The following is a 16308-nucleotide window of genomic DNA, read 5'->3' on the forward strand; positions in this document are numbered from 1 at the left end:
AATTAGTTTATAACCACTAGCAAGTTCTGTTTTTCCGCAATCGTTTTGCTGCCTTATGCTGATTTGGTCATAACTTACTTAAAAAAGAAGCAAGGATGTAAGCCAAAAATCATATTAATTAGAAAGGATTAGAAGGCTTTTTTGAATTATTTATTTACAGATAAAGTGTAGCTCAAGTTTATCAGCCAGTTTTAACCAACTGCTTATAATGGCAATCAAGCTGCATTTTTTCGTCGCTTTTCTAATGTTTACTACATACTTCTTGACAGAGGTAAGTTTGTATTGCTGAATAAGCATATTTAAAGAGCTACTTTTAGGTTTGTTCCCTAGTGGAATTTACAAACGTTAAGTGCGAGTCTCTGGATAAGGACTTTGCCTTATTCGAGTATTGTTATCTGAAATCTGTGAACCGTACTTACAAATATTGTTCCCTTAAAGTTAAGCTCCTAAAGCTGCCGGTAACGAAAGTTAAGGTATATTGAATTAAATTTATATATTTATATTTAAGCGATTAACATGAGAAACTTTTCCTAAATTCAGGTGCGTTTTGGTCTCTATCAACGTTTGAATGGCTATAAGCCATTTCTCTACAATATGACTATAGACGCGTGCAGATTTATAAAAGCGCAGAATCCCAATCCGATTGCTCTATTTTTTTACAATTTATTCAAAGAGTATTCCAACGTAAACCACACTTGTCCCTATAACGTAGGTATAAAGTAAAAGTTTATAAAGTAAATATTCATGTTATAATTATTTCAGCATGATGTTTTGCTGGATAAGATGCCCTATCATTTTATAAATAATAAGTTAACCAAAGTGCTGCCCTTTCCGGAGGGAAATTATATGTTTAAAATGGAATGGATAGCCTACGACATTAATCGAGCTGTAACTGAATTCTTTTGGTCTCTTACTTGATAGGAAAAAACTATCAAAAATCAATGACAAGACACCAGAGAAATACAGTTGTAATGCATATGATGTATCTTAATTTAAAAGCCAAGTTTATTAGCATGTATTTAACTCTATTTGTGCACTGCAGGTGGATGATACGTAAAACCATCTATCGAAAACTGTCACATGGCTAAGCAACATAAAAGTAAAACAAGTGAGACAAGATTACTTAACTTAACTTGGGAAACTGCAAAATTTCCCGTTTTCTTACCCCAATCAATTTGCATCCCTTCGTTTTCATTTTGAACCTTCAGCGAATGAATCAAATGAAAATCAATTATCAACGAACGAGGCTCAACAAATTCCTCAGCAGACACGTGACCCAAAAATCACAATAAATCCGTTAAAACTTGAAGGAAATACTTTTGGACCTAAGGCTTTTCCGGACGCAACAAAATTTCAATAAAAAAAAATAAAACAACAGGCGTGCCACAATTTATTTGATGCCGTGGGTGAAGTTACGAAATGCGAAGCAATCTACATAGCAACCCCGGGTTTTCCCTATATCCGTACTGCCCGACTCCGGTACTCCGGTTCTCCGTACTTCCGCATTTCCGCATTTCCGTGTCCATCCTTAAAGGACGACAAAGGCGCCTGGACTGACACATTATTAACTTGTCATACAAAGATAAAAATGTATCAGCAAATGGGTGCGGAGCGCGGTGTTTATTCGCCGCACGAGATCAACATAAATGTCGGCGGCTTTATAGCGCCGTGTAACCCTCATCCGCATCCCCATCCCCAACCCCAACCCCCCCACCTACATAACTCCTTCCACCGAACTGAAAATGGAAAAAGTGAAAAACTGGAAAACTGAATCGCAAACGTTGCGATGTGAGGTATTTTTTGGCAGCGGTTGGGGTTGGCAGACCGTCGACAAAGATGAAAAATTACTATAAAACGTTTTGTGGCATTTTAATGTCCACAGAACTCGCCTCTCTGCTCACTGCTCCTTTTATGAAAAATGCAAAAGAAAAACAAAAGTTGGAAATGGAAATGTGTGGGAATGAGTTGAGTTTGGCATTGTGTCCTTTGTGGGAGTTTCCTTGTGAATTTCATTTTCCCCTCCCATCGTATTTTCGTATTTAAACTGGGGTATGAATCATTTGTCAGATAAATCGAACTAAATCACTTCCGGCAAGCAGAAATAGTTGATGGCGTATATTGCTTTCAACTATAGCATAAATCCCATAGATATATTCGATGTCATTTAAAATTGAAAACATACATGAAAGCCACATGAATACGAAAAGTTATTGAATATTATTAATGATGAAATCACTGCCAATCGCTTGAAATCGCATTTAACTTGTCATGTTGGCACTGATATTCCGACTATTTGCAATATGATTTGAGTGAATAGATAAATTTCTATTGGCTTCGCTGAATGGTAATCAAAACAAGTTGATGGAGATAAAATCTGAATACACTGCGATGGGCACAAATATTTTCTTTTCAAAAATTCTGGGCATTCCTTTGAAGTGTGTCGCGTTTTCCATTCAACTTGAGTCTTTGTTTGCGTAACCTTCTGAAAGCGTTTCAACCGAATTACTGGCCTGCCCCGCAGCATTACTTTGCATTACTTTAATTTTGCTTTGACTTTCGGCCAAACGGAAGGAAGGCGCAAAATTACGAGGGATCGTGGAGATGGTGGGGCTGGTGGGGATGGAGCGGAAGTAACTGCGGACAGGAAGTTTTCGAAAAATGTACCGATAATGCGTAAAATTCCATTAAATCGGGTGTAATTAAATGACATTTACTTTGGCCACATTAAAAAGGGCATAAATCAGCGGCTTCAGTAGCAAAGCATATTTCCACGACCCCGGGCCTTCGGCGATACCCGTAGGACTCTTTTCTTTTTTTTTTAACAAGATGACAGGATGAGGTCGAGGTGGAAGGAAGTTACCTCCTCGTTTGCGTACAAAAAGCCAGAAAACAAATATGGGGTGAATTGCTTTACTTCACTTGGACCCCCGAATGTAAATGGATGGACAGAGCGGAGCTATAGATGGCATGGCCTCCATAGTACTGTGTTGAGGTGGGGGAGGTGTGGGGCAAACGGCGCGGAATCTGCTGAGAAACCTAATTTATTGAAAAATTGTTTCTCGGGGTGTGTCGGTTTGACTTGAGTTTGGCTTTTTGTACCGGGGGGCATGCTGTGACCTTTTCGCCGGCGCTTTTCTTGTGTTTGCTTGTGTTCACAGTGTTATAAAGACAACATTCTACTACTTAATGTCCGTCGCACCATCTAGAACTCCAACCTCCAACCTTCAGCCTCCAACCAGGATTTTCCCCATCCCTGTTCCCCATTCCCCATTCCACACACAGCTGCTGTGTGCCGCGAGTTCCTTTGTAGAACTCCAAAAAAACAAAGGAAAAAAACTGAGAAAAAAAGTGTGCATCAAAGAACAAGTTTTGCCCATTCACAACCACCATTTGAGATGTATACCCCACACCCCACCCGTCGCAGACTATAAAAAGTTGGGCTTGCCTCCACCACCTGACAGCCGCTAAAAGCCACAAAATTGTACATTAAAAACATAAGCAAAATATTACTTTTGGGATGACCGCGTTTCCTTACCTACGATTTAACTTTGCTGCTTTCATTAGAAGTCGCGGTAAATCACCGGGATTTTTTCCCCAAATATAAAAATGTACAACCACATGGTGGGAGCAGAATGCTGAGATGTTAGAGAAAATCAATAGTGGAGACACTATAGCGATAGCGAAATGACTGGAGGCCAACCCTTTCAATCAGCCCCAAATATCCGTATTCCACTCGCGTAACTGGACATTATCGGCCGCAGGACTCTCAGGACTCTCAGGACACTAAGTGCGGAAATTGCCGTTCATCAAACTTTCGCCAATCGGGTAGTTTATCTTGGATATACATTAAAGTTTAGCTTTCAAAGGTTTTCGAACTAAAGTCTTGGAATGCTTAAGTAAAATGGAAGTTACCATTTCTTCTATTTGTACATCTAAGAAATGTATATTCTTCCTAATTAAAGCGTTTAGCTGTCTAAAGCCAAAGGCGGAATGTTTAAACCTTCCGTGTTTGTAAAATCAATGAAATTTGACTGGCATTCCGCACCGCGTTGTGTTCAGACATCCATAATGCCGATGGCAGTGTAGTTAACCTGATTAGTGTAGTTTCGTATTGTAGGACTGGAAGGACATAGCCACAAAAGACATATTCACTTGGAGGAAGTGTGGGAGTGTCCGGCGGAGGAGGAAGTTTGAGTAGCACTGGGAGTACAAAGTGCAACGGATTCCGTGTTAAATCCGGTCCCATTCGGGGATGTACGTTCCCAATTCGAAGACACAAACACGCAATAGATGAGGCGAAAATATGAAAACGGGAGGAACAGCAGTGGTAAAGTAGTAGCAGTAGCAGAATGGGAAGCACATCTAACACACCTAAAAGATTGATGACTGTCGTGGCCATTTGGCGTTAGGACTTTTCAATTATTGGTTCGACATGGCAGTGGTTTGCGTGATTTGCATTGTTTTTACTCCTGCTTCGATCCTGTTTGCTTTTCCTTTGCCACATCATCGTGTCGCGGACACTCTGTCATTTCGCTGTGCGCTCGTTAGTCCTTGGTCCTTGGTCCTTGCTGCTTGGTGATTGGTGCTTGGTGCTTGGTCGTATGTCCTGGAAATCCAGTCGCTAAGTGTTGGCAAACAATCAGTGTGTTGGGGAAATGTGAGGGGTCTGTCTCAATATGCAATATGGATCCCTGTGCTCGCATAATGATTTGTCAAAACCCTGATTCTGCACAACGGACAGTGGTCAAATGGTCAGTAAACTTCTCAAAAGAAAGAAACCCAATTAGTGACCTAATCCATAGCATATATGTACATATACATAGTTGTTTTAAGGTTCATAAACATTCTTCTATGTACAAATTTAGATATGTTTATTTTGCTTATTTATGTGACAACATTCTGAACCAGTTTTTGCCGTGGTCTCATACCACTGTGCAATGGGTAGTGGGCGCAGTAGCACAAGTCACTCTCATTAATTAAACCAGGAAGCACCAGACTCAGTGGATTTAAGGTTGAACCTCAGCTCCATCGATGCAATTTCGCCATCTCATGTCTGCTCGGACCGTAGTTATTACTTACTTATTAAATGTATAAAGGTTTTATGTGTTTAAAGTTGTACTATCGACTCAATTTGTCTGGCCGACGTTTTAATAAACATTTTTGGTAGAAAATTGTATGTAAACAGCCAGCGGGTTAAGTCTGCTGACCGAAAAACCAATAGAATACCCAGACGTAGTTGAAAAGTCACTTCGATCGCTTTTATCCTTCAGATGCTACACTTTTCCGAACATTCGTTTGATTTGTTTTACGATGCCATCCACTCGACTTTCTGGTTTCTAATTGAAAAGAGGTTGGAGCAAATAAACACAAATTGTAATAAAAGTTTACTTGCAATAAATATTTTTTTGGATACAGGCCAGTGCCTTTTGCTTTTCGCTTTTCACTTTTCGCCCCTTTGCCTCGACAGCAGCCATGTACACTTGCTGCTTTGGCTTTTGAATTTTTTATTCGAAAAATAAAATTGAAAATTCAATTTCGCAATCATTTTGGCACCCCAGACACACACACCCATTCACCCACCCAGTGATACCCACCTACCCTTACCTTAAATGAAGAGCCACCCCAACTCCAGCCAAAAACCGCGCTGCAGATTAAAAACGACAATCTCCTGACGGCAGAGCAGAGCAAACTTGTCCAACAACCAGACCAAAAACCAGTCCAGCTCCAAACCAGACCAGACCAGACCAGACAATATTTGCACCAAGACAAGGACTCCAAAAGGACTTGGCTGCGAATGTGAATTTCGGATGGCCGGAAACGGGAGGCTTCATCAGGAGCGGGATACTCGTAGTAAGTAAACGCTGGCGACTCGAAAACTTTGCCCTCGAGAACTCGGATTTGGGTAACCCGTTCGGTGGACTCCGCATCTACTTGCACCCAGGGGGAAGGCTTCTAAAAGTCCTGACGCGCCTTATTGGACATTCTCGTCATAATAATTAAAATATAAAAAAGGATGGGCAACTGGGGGGCGCCACAGCAACAACAACAACGACAACAGCAACAGCTACAAAAAAATGAAGGGCTGCGACTTAAAGACGACATAACCCTCGCTTTAAAGAGTGGCTATTTGTCGAATGGATCTCCGAATAAGTACATGCCGTGTTTTAAGGCTGGAAATTATTAATTAACCCGTTGTTAGCCCACAGCGGCCTCATTTGCTTCGCCTTTTCCTTTTTTTTTTGTATTTTTTTTTTGTAAATTATGCACCTATTAATGTTTAAAATGCAAATGCCGGGTCGGCATAGGACGACGACTAACTGGCACAGGCACAGGACGAGTACGAGAACGAGACAAGACGGCCAGGGAACGGGTGAAAATAGAAAGGAGCTCCATCCTGAAAGCGGCCGAAGCTATAAAGTTTTATGTGAATAATGCAAACCGTTGTCAAGGAATTATGGTCTAGCTGAAAATGTTCGCTTAGGGTCACCTCTATGGAATGTCCATTCGTTTATGGCCTTTTACCTTTTACACACAAAGAAATACGTAAGCGTATAGAAATTCAGAACTCACAATGAATAGAGTAGGGTTATTATCATAACTTGGCTATAAAAGTGATAAAGCTAATATAACTACTGTGTTGCGCACCAAATAACCAATGCCACCTCTGTATTATAAAAGCTTAATTTTTGCATAGATTTTCGCATTTTTGTCATCATCAAAAATTACAACAAATGTGAAGAAAATAGAATCTCCATTTTTGAACACAGTTCGCTTGGAAATTTAATTACGAACTCAACGAGGTATATCATTCCATATTTGGAATATTTTGAAAGTTCTGATCAAAATACTGATATTTAAATCGCAAAAACACAGAAAATCAATTTTCGGCCAAAACCCAAAAATGATCATCAGAAATGGGAAAAAAATGAAAAAAAAAAATTTTTTATTTGGTAAACACAGTTTGATTGGAAATTTAATTACGAATTCAACGAGATATGACATTCCATATTTGGACCAATATTTCGAATGTTTTGATCAAAATACTGATATTTAAATCGCAAAAACACAGAAAATCAATTTTCGGCCAAAACCCAAAAATCATCATCAAAAATTGGAAAAAAATGAAAAAAAAATAAATTTTTTTTGGTAAACACAGTTCGATTGGAAATTTAATTACGAATTCAACGAGATATGACATTCCATATTTGGCCCAATATTTTGAAAGTTCTGATCAAAATACTGATATTTTATTCGCAAAAAAACAGAAAATCAATTTTCGGCCAAAACCCAAAAATGATCATCAAAAATTGGAAAAAAATGAAAAAAAAAAATTTTTTATTTGGTAAACACAGTTTGATTGGAAATTTAATTACGAATTCAACGAGATATGACATTCCATATTTGGACCAATATTTCGAATGTTCTGATCAAAATACTGATATTTAAATCGCAAAAACACAGAAAATCAATTTTCGGCCAAAAGTCATCATCAAAAATTGGAAAAAATTTGAAAAAAAAATTAAATTTTTTTGGTAAACACAGTTTGATTGGAAATTTAATTACGAATTCAACGAGATATGACATTCCATATTTGGACCAATATTTCGAATGTTCTGATCAAAATACTGATATTTAAATCGCAAAAACACAGAAAATCAATTTTCGGCCAAAACCCAAAAATGATCATCAAAAATTGGAAAAAAATGAAAAAAAAATATTTTTTTTTTGGTAAACACAGTTTGATTGGAAATTTAATTACGAATTCAACGAGATATGACATTCCATATTTGGACCAATATTTCGAATGTTCTGATCAAAATACTGATATTTAAATTGCAAAAACACAGAAAATCAATTTTCGGCCAAAACCCAAAAATGATCATCAAAAATTGGAAAAAAATGAAAAAAAAATTAAATTTTTTTGGTAAACACAGTTTGATTGGAAATTTAATTACGAATTCAACGAGATATGACATTCCATATTTGGACCAATATTTCGAATGTTCTGATCAAAATACTGATATTTAAATCGCAAAAACACAGAAAATCAATTTTCGGCCAAAACCCAAAAATGATCATCAAAAATTGGAAAAAAATGAAAAAAAAATATTTTTTTTTTGGTAAACACAGTTCGATTGGAAATTTAATTACGAATTCAACGAGATTTGACATTCCATATTTGGACCAATATTTCGAATGTTCTGATCAAAATACTGAGTAGTTTTGAACAATAATTTTAAATTCGTCATGTAATATCTACAATCGGTTGTTTAAACTAGGCACATTGATAGAAGTGAGAAGGGAACAATTTGTAGATTGTTATGGTTATACTCTACCCACATAACCATTAACCGTTTATGTCCTTTTAAAACTACCATTTCCGTGACCTACACCCATGAGATTACCCATACGACTCGTTTTATTCGCACAATGAGTGCTTTATAAAGCTAATCACTGCAAACAGTGGTTCAAAAGTGTGGAGCATTCAACCACAAACACGGTCGTCGAAGCCATTTAACGAAATGTTTTCAATTAAGCCGAAATACCTCAAGGTAAGGCTGAAATCACTTAAAGAAATTATAATCACTTTGTACACATACGCTTAGCTCCTCGGGGCTGCTCACTTTCATCGCTTTCCTCGATTGCCAGCTCGAATTTTCCGACGCTTTTCCCCACCCGCTTTCCCCCCTTCCCCCTTCCCCCTTTTCATTACCCTTCGGTTTTCGTTTTCGTTAGCGGAGAGTTGAACTTAGCAGTTGAGTTGAGTTCAGTAGAGTTCAGTTCAGTTGTTTTTGTAGTGGATTAACCCGAGCAAAATAAATAATTTCACCTGCAGATGCTGGCGAGTGGCTTATCGAGTGCCTTGCGACTCCACTTTGCTCCACTTGCACAGCTCACACCCCCGAAAAGGCCGACATATGTCTGGTATTTTGGGGTATTTTGGGGGGGTTGTCTTGGGGTTCATAAGCCCTCGCCGTAAGGAAAAGGTAATTTAGTAAATAATAGGGTCAAAGACAAATATTGTTGTGGGCTTTTGCCAATGAGGGAACGCTTTCGGCGTCTTTTGTGCGTGAAAAGCGTGTGTAAGTTGCTTTTAGAGGCAATTGAGGACGATTAACGGTTAGGAAGCAACAAGGCCAATACAATAGCCCCCCTCCCTCCCTGCCCCTCCACGTTTTTGGCCACCAGTCGTGCAGAGCGCAAATATTGGCCAGTTTTTCCCATTTTAGAAATGTACATTGGGCAAAGGAATGTGGTTAATGTTGCAATTGGAACTCACTAAAGGTGTCTTAAAGTATGCAGTAATATAGTTTGATCTAATTAAATAACAAAACAATCTTCCTCAACTATCAGATACCCGTTGCTCAGATGGTAGGCATTGCCCCGAATCTGCATGTTTAATCCCAACTTTCATTGTTCATCTTGAACCTGTTACTTACTTGTGAACAAATCTAGTATACCCTTTTGCGCTGCGAGCATTAAAAATTCCACAAATTCTCGAGCTTTAATAGATTTCCGGATTAAAAAGCTTGACAGCATTGCTTCAAATTTTAGTTTGTTTCTAATAGCTTACAGATTTAAGGCTTACGCATTTCGTGGACAAAAAGTTCCCTACTTTGGCTGTGGCACAAATTATTTAAGGCACCAGGCAGTGGCCTTTTGAGCAACTTTTGTGGCCTGAGTAACCCATTGTGAAAGAAAAATGTTATGCCAGGCACTGTTCACATGAGCGACATCAAAGCGATTGTTGTGGCCCATCTAAGTAAAATGTATACATATTTGCGACAGCGGAATATCGAAATAAAAACTGTTTCGTGCGCAATCAATTGAACGTAATTTGCATAAAGGAATGTCCGTGCACGCACTTCAGCCACTTCAGACACTCCACTGACCCCTGACCTCTGACCCCTGTGGATTTTCGATTAAACTGGTCTTTGGCACTGGTTTTGTGGAATGTCTGATTGCTTATCGCTCTGGGACTTGGCGACCGATTTGGCTTCACCAGATTGCATAATTAGATTTTCATTTGCGCATTATGAAAAGTGTGCGTGGGTGGGGCAGTTGGGTGCTCAGTGACAAAAGTTTTCACTCGCAAATTGTATGTTAAACAATTTCCATACGGCATCCTGGTCCCTGGTCCGGATGGGACTCATTTCCATGCGTTACGGAAATGTGTGCACTGCCCAGGGGCATTCCAGCTGGGATCCGGGAGCTGGGGCAGCGGAAAACTCTGTTGGCACAGCTGAATTTAGGGTTTGAAATTAATTAAGCGGAAGTAACCTAGAACGTTTGATTGTTTTAGACAGATCCTGTGTGTGTGATGGTTTTTTCTCCTGTTTTTCCTGTTTTTCTCTTTTTGCATTTGTTTGGGTTCGTGGAAATGGTCACCTCAAACCCAAAATAATGATAGCCTTTAATTTGTTTCATCAGTCATTGTGGCAAATTTAATATGTCAGATAATCTCATATGGCGATTAGTGGCTGAGCGAAGTTCAATTGTCAAAACATAGGTGGCGATCTGTTCGTTCCTGATCACAGTGGTTGTTTACTTATCTGTCCACAGATGGCGCCACGAGATGATGTGTTGTTCTCATTCTAAATTGCCAACTTTCAGGCTGTGATAGTATCCTACAATTCGCTAGACTTTGTACTATGTTTAGAATGAGTTACTATGTTTATATATTATTTCTATTGTCTTATATTACAGTTTTATAAAGCATATATATTCTTGATCATGATCAATAACCTCTGTTTTACAAAATTTATTTTTTTTCTATTAAATTAGAGTAGGCAACCCAATTTGAAGACAACCCAGATATAGGCTGTTGAAACGCTGGGTGATTTTGGTGAACACATAGTTATTTCCGACAAATTTGCTGGCAAATGAATAATCTAACTAGAGAAAAGAATGGCCCATATGTAGGTTCTTTGAACTCGACGGGTCTATGTAAACATTCTCGACGATTATTGGAAAGGGGCTGAATCAAAATCTGTGCGCTATACACACCCCAATGAAATTACTCAAATGTAAATGGCTCTTAAAAATCATTGTATGCATACGATGGACGTGGACGTGGATGTGGACGTAGATTCGAATTTGAATGCCAGTGCGAGTGCGTCGACAGTGATTTCGTTAATGAAATTTTTCGTTGACTCGTCTGGGCGAAGGGATGAGGACACTGGCCACACCCCTCAATTTAATTGCGTATTATTCGCTCCGTACGTTGTATACCCTTCATCCAAAATGAGTGGTTCAGGGCGAAGGGTTCGAATCTAATTATTTTAAAATGCATGTTTGTATGGCGCCAATGGACGGGAAATGGGGTAAAAACTCTTGCCTCTTCAGCTTGCTGGCCTTTTTTTTATATTCTGTAAGTCAGTATGAAAACATCAGTAATGCTTTCAATATATATCATATACATATATATATAAAATATACACATTATTCTATTAACTTTTGGAAACATACTCTTTAATAAAACTGTGAATGCCACAGAGATTGAGAGGTTAAATTTGAAACGATCTTTATAAGTAATTACCGGAAATGTATTATCGATAAGGTACGAATACAATCGAGGGTTCCTCACAAGAATCTAATATGAACTTTAATTTCATAAACCGCCCAGTTTCGAGATTCCAAAATCAGATCATCGTGAAAACAGCTTGGTCATATCCTCGTTGATTAGTGGGCAAAACTGAATAAATTCATGGGTTTTGTAATTAATCTCATGCTGCGACACTTCCCACTTTTTTTTTGGCTTGCAACTGGATCGAAAATAAGACGGGATTGATCGAAAGTGCTGGCTCACGTGGAATAGATTACTTAAGTTTGAGAGCCCAAAAACGTATTTCATTATGTTGATTGACGATGAATAATTTGGAAATGTAATTATGATTTATACGGTTTCCCTTTGAGCTCCGCAGAGATCCACTCCGATCGCCGAAAAAAGAGGCATGCATATATGTATATATGTGGATAAAACTAAAATTTTACGGTAATGTTGCAATGAATGCCGCCGTGTTGAGCGGACAGATTGGATGGATAGTTCGAATAGATGGATGGATGGATTGCTGGATGGATGGTATTGACTGTCATTGATTAATGCTCCTTGGCGCCGAAACTTGGGAAAAAGTGCAACTAGACACGCGTACTATACACTACTATACTTGGAAAATAATGTGCAGCAGGAAACAAAGCAAAGCCGCCGAGTTGCAACGCCCTTTTGGATGGTTAAAAACAGGATGGGAGTAAATATAATTAACTGCTTATCGACGGGGTGCGAACAAACCGTCGATTCATCTTGGGAGTACCAGGTCACCTCGGCACTTTGTCTTTAGAATTCCGTACGAGTATTTTTGATTTTTTGATTTTCCACATTTCTCTACTCGATTTTGGACACGGCTGGAGCTCGACTTTGGGAAACAGGTACTTGATGAGGCACTGTATGATTGATTGATGATCACAACCATATGCCGCTTGGATCATCCAAGGACGAGTGTCATCCAAGTGTCTCCGCTGTGCGCAAAAATTACCAGAGGCCCAGAGGACCAGAGGGCAAGAGGGCAACCGTTTACAGGTTACCAGATAAAATCGGTAATTGGCTTCTCGGTTTGGGACCAGGAGCAGCAGCAGCAGCAGGAGTAGGAGCAATTGGGCCAGCGGCAGGAACACAGAGTGAAAGGACCTGGCAGGATTAGAGATCGAAGCTGCGCGGTTGACAAGTGCAGATCGAGGTCCTTTGGCCGTGCCACACTGATACTGGCACTGACCAGGATGCAGACTGAGTAATTACACGCACACGGAGGGACACACGTGAATAGGTGAATAGGATAATTAGTTGTATTTGCCCCTTTGTGTCCTTTGTCCTGCCGCTGCTACCGTGTCCTTTTGCTCATTTGCTCACTTGCTCACTTGCTCACTTGCTCATTTTTCGCTCTCTCCCTCTCTTCCTCTCTGTGCCATTTGGCTGCTGAAAACGTACGTATTTAACGCTTTGCCGCATTGTTTTGCCTGCTGCGTTTGTTCGCCTCGAGTCCTTTGTCTTTGGCAGTTAAACCCCTACGGGGAAGGTAAGTTGGCCTAAGTGTGTAGGTACGTACATATGTACGACTATAGGGCAGGATGGCCGGGATAACCAGGATGGCCAGGATAACCAGGTTAACCAACCTGTTTCGGTGCGCCTAGCCTTAGCGCATGGCGCTACCATCTCAGAGGGCCTCGAACAGGATCAGCAAGGATATCGGCATTGTTGGCCTTTGTTCGACCCGCTTGACCTATTATTTTAATTATTCATTCGCAACACTGTGCCATTGTTGTCGGCAGAAATCGATGGCATTGTATGGCCCTTGTATGCTCGGCTCGTATGGCTTTTCTTTCTCTTTGCCGATCTGTTGTGTTAACCGAACGATTTTAGCATTTCCCCGCATCTCAACTTTTCCACGTTAATCCCACCTGCATTCCCTCTGATCTCCGCATTGTTTTCCCGCTCCACGCTGCCCGAACTTGGCAAAATTATAATTGTCTTAATTTAGGAAAACACATAGATTATCAGCCAGGTACAATGGGCCCTACTACAAATATGCGGATGACTTAAAAGCAAAACCGTATGCTGTGCAATGAAAAGCTGTAATAATAAATATGCAGAATTCAAAGTACGCCGCGAACTAAGAACTATTGTTCGGAAAACAATCGAAATAGCATTCATTTTTAACCTTAGATCCAAGTTTTACACTCTAAGCAAACTATTAAAATGTGACTTAGAAGTTGGCTCCAATTAAATTAATTGATAGAATACTATGAAGCCATTCCTGGACTCTTCCTGGTTGGGAACGCATCTCAACCCTTTTGAAGGGTGGTCCAACCTCCGTTGAAACTCGATTTGAACCCAATTTTATGATCTGGAGTGGGACAGGGGCGAAAAATGTACATCTATACGGAAATCAAACCCTCGCACGGGGTCGCACATAAGGGCAAGGCAATATATGGTTGGTATGGATGGGTGTATGGAAATTTTCCCCGGCTTATGTACTTAAACAGCCCCGTCCATGGCAATAGCAATAGCAATAGCAGTAATAATAATAATAATAATAATGGCTGCCCTGATTCGGTCTTGTGGTTGGTGGCGTTTTGTAAATGATGACGCAGCTCGATGGCGTTATAATTAAGGTTCACATCAATGGGTAGCGGCAGCAGGCTGCAGATGAGGAGTTGTGGAGTTGAGGAGATGAGTGCCACCTGGCCATCAGACATTAGGTAAAAAGCATTGCCAAGCAACCGCCGTTCTCAAATTAATCACGATCCCAAGTCCGCCTCGAAAATGTATGAGAAAATCTAGGAAAATCTATTAAAATCGTTGCCAAATCACTGCTACATACGAGTTGAAGTAGAATTGAACGCCCTCAAATAGATTACCATTTCTAAATGATAAATATCGTTTAATTAAAATTCAACTTATATGCTTATGTGCCAGTGAGAATCCATTCCTTTTGTCAAGAAGCAAGAAACGCAAGTGCACCGAACGTTGTAAACTAATTGAATTAAAATCTGTGCCGAGGGAGGTCAACAGATTTAAGCCCCTCTGAGCTGTCATTATTAATGGGAACCAGATCAATTAGGGTCTGAACTCCCCGAGCCGAAAGCTCCATTAAAAACTGAAATGACGACGACAAAGAGACTCGTGTCATTTTGAAGAGCTGTATAGAACATCTGAGGCGCTTAATTGCAGGTCACGCCAAACCAAACCAAACTAAACCCAAACCCAGACGGGATGTGTTCCATAACTAGTTTTTGTGTTCGAACCGACCCTAGATATTATATGAGCCGAGATCGCCCCGAAAAGCCATCACCGACCTGATGATCCGCAATTAAAGTTGACCAACGTGATGCGCCCCAGTTTGTGGTCACATATCCAATTATCTCTCTTAAAAAACGCGTGACTTCCTTTTCAATGGTCAAAGAACGCACTCCATGCATTAAGATGGTTGGCATTTTGTCCCGCGTGTCTTCCATGATGTTTAACTGGAATCGGAAACGTGTGGATTCTGGGTAGAGTGCACCCACCTCAAGCATTGCATATTAATTTTCAGTTGGGAACACTCAGAACTTATAACTAACAAAGTACTACTACTATATTTATTTCCTTTTCATACGTTTGCACAAAAATCGTTAGCCTGTAATCGCAATAAGGATTGTGCTTGCTTTCATTCTAATCGACTTTATAAATTCATTTGTGCGCCGCTTTAAAAACAATTTAAATAGAAGATGCACCCCAACCACTATGCCATTCGAAAGCCCCAATGAAAGAAGCTGACAAAATTGCATCCAAAGGTAAACAGGGGAATGCAAATATTAGCAAACACTGCAAATCATACACATAATTGGAATTCATGTGCATTGCCGAGTGGGTTGAGTGTGTATTTGTGTGTTGGGGCTGTGTGTCTATGTGTCCTTAGAAAGAGCAGAACTCCAGGACTACAGGACTCCGGGAATTGCAGGACTCTGGGGCTGAGCCTGCGTGTTTGCCTGTGTGTGTTGGGTGTGTGTTGGCCATTGTGCAGGACGACGGACTGATGTGCATTGAGCTATAAAAAACAATGGCATTCGCTTTAGAACACAAGAGCACGGAGGAGGACCATGTTGCAGGACCATGGCCAGGACGACCATGTCCATTCCACTCCATTCATGGGAGTCCCAGTCCCCAGTCCCAGTACCAATCCCAGTACCAGTCTCAGTCCGCCGATGTATACAGCCAAACATTTTCGTATATGAGTATTTAATTAATCCGTAGTTGACTCAGGGCTGCCTTTTCTTTGCCAGCCCATCCCTTTTGTGGGCTTCCAGAAAAACTGGAAACGAGTGGCGATTCGAGAGTAGCCTCAATGGATTCAAAAATGAAATCGTGCATAACCTTAAAGCTACTGGGGAAGTTTGCCTGGATACCCTGGCTACCCTGGATATTTGCAAAAGCGAGACAAAAGTTAAGGTCATTTGCAGTTCGAATATTTGAATTATGTCATTACATTTAATAATTTTTAAAGATTACAAGATTAATTTTACAAAAATACTATTTTAGGTTGCGCCCTAGTCGATTTGATTTAGTTTTGGGCTCATAATTTGAAGCCTTTGAATAAAACATCTTATATGGCCAAAAAGGGGGTGTCATGTTCAGTTTCAATGCTATGTGTCTGGCTATATACCTCTTTAATCGCGTTATGTTATAGTCGTTCTGCTTCGCGTTCGAGAAGGGAATGCAATCAAATATATGAACGACGAATGCAGGGACTTATGTGAATTGAATCAACAAAACAT

General features: G+C 40.0%; 1 protein-coding gene across 2 annotated transcripts; it reads left to right on the plus strand.

The window, feature by feature from the left end:
• Positions 1 to 208: 208 nt before the first annotated feature.
• On the plus strand, positions 209 to 918 carry LOC122624726. 2 transcript variants are annotated; one of them, XM_043804410.1, is made up of 4 exons: positions 209 to 271; positions 318 to 473; positions 541 to 708; positions 763 to 918. In XM_043804410.1, exons 1-4 carry the CDS (start codon positions 209 to 211, stop codon positions 916 to 918), a joined length of 543 nt encoding a protein of 180 aa, XP_043660345.1. The 2 variants fall into 2 exon arrangements, with proteins under 2 accessions (XP_043660345.1, XP_043660346.1); XM_043804411.1 differs by having other exon boundaries at positions 541 to 684.
• The last annotated feature ends 15390 nt before the right edge of the window (positions 919 to 16308 follow it).

This window comes from Drosophila teissieri, chromosome X, assembly GCF_016746235.2.
Source record: "Drosophila teissieri strain GT53w chromosome X, Prin_Dtei_1.1, whole genome shotgun sequence".
In the NCBI taxonomy this organism is placed as follows: Eukaryota; Metazoa; Arthropoda; class Insecta; order Diptera; family Drosophilidae; genus Drosophila; species Drosophila teissieri.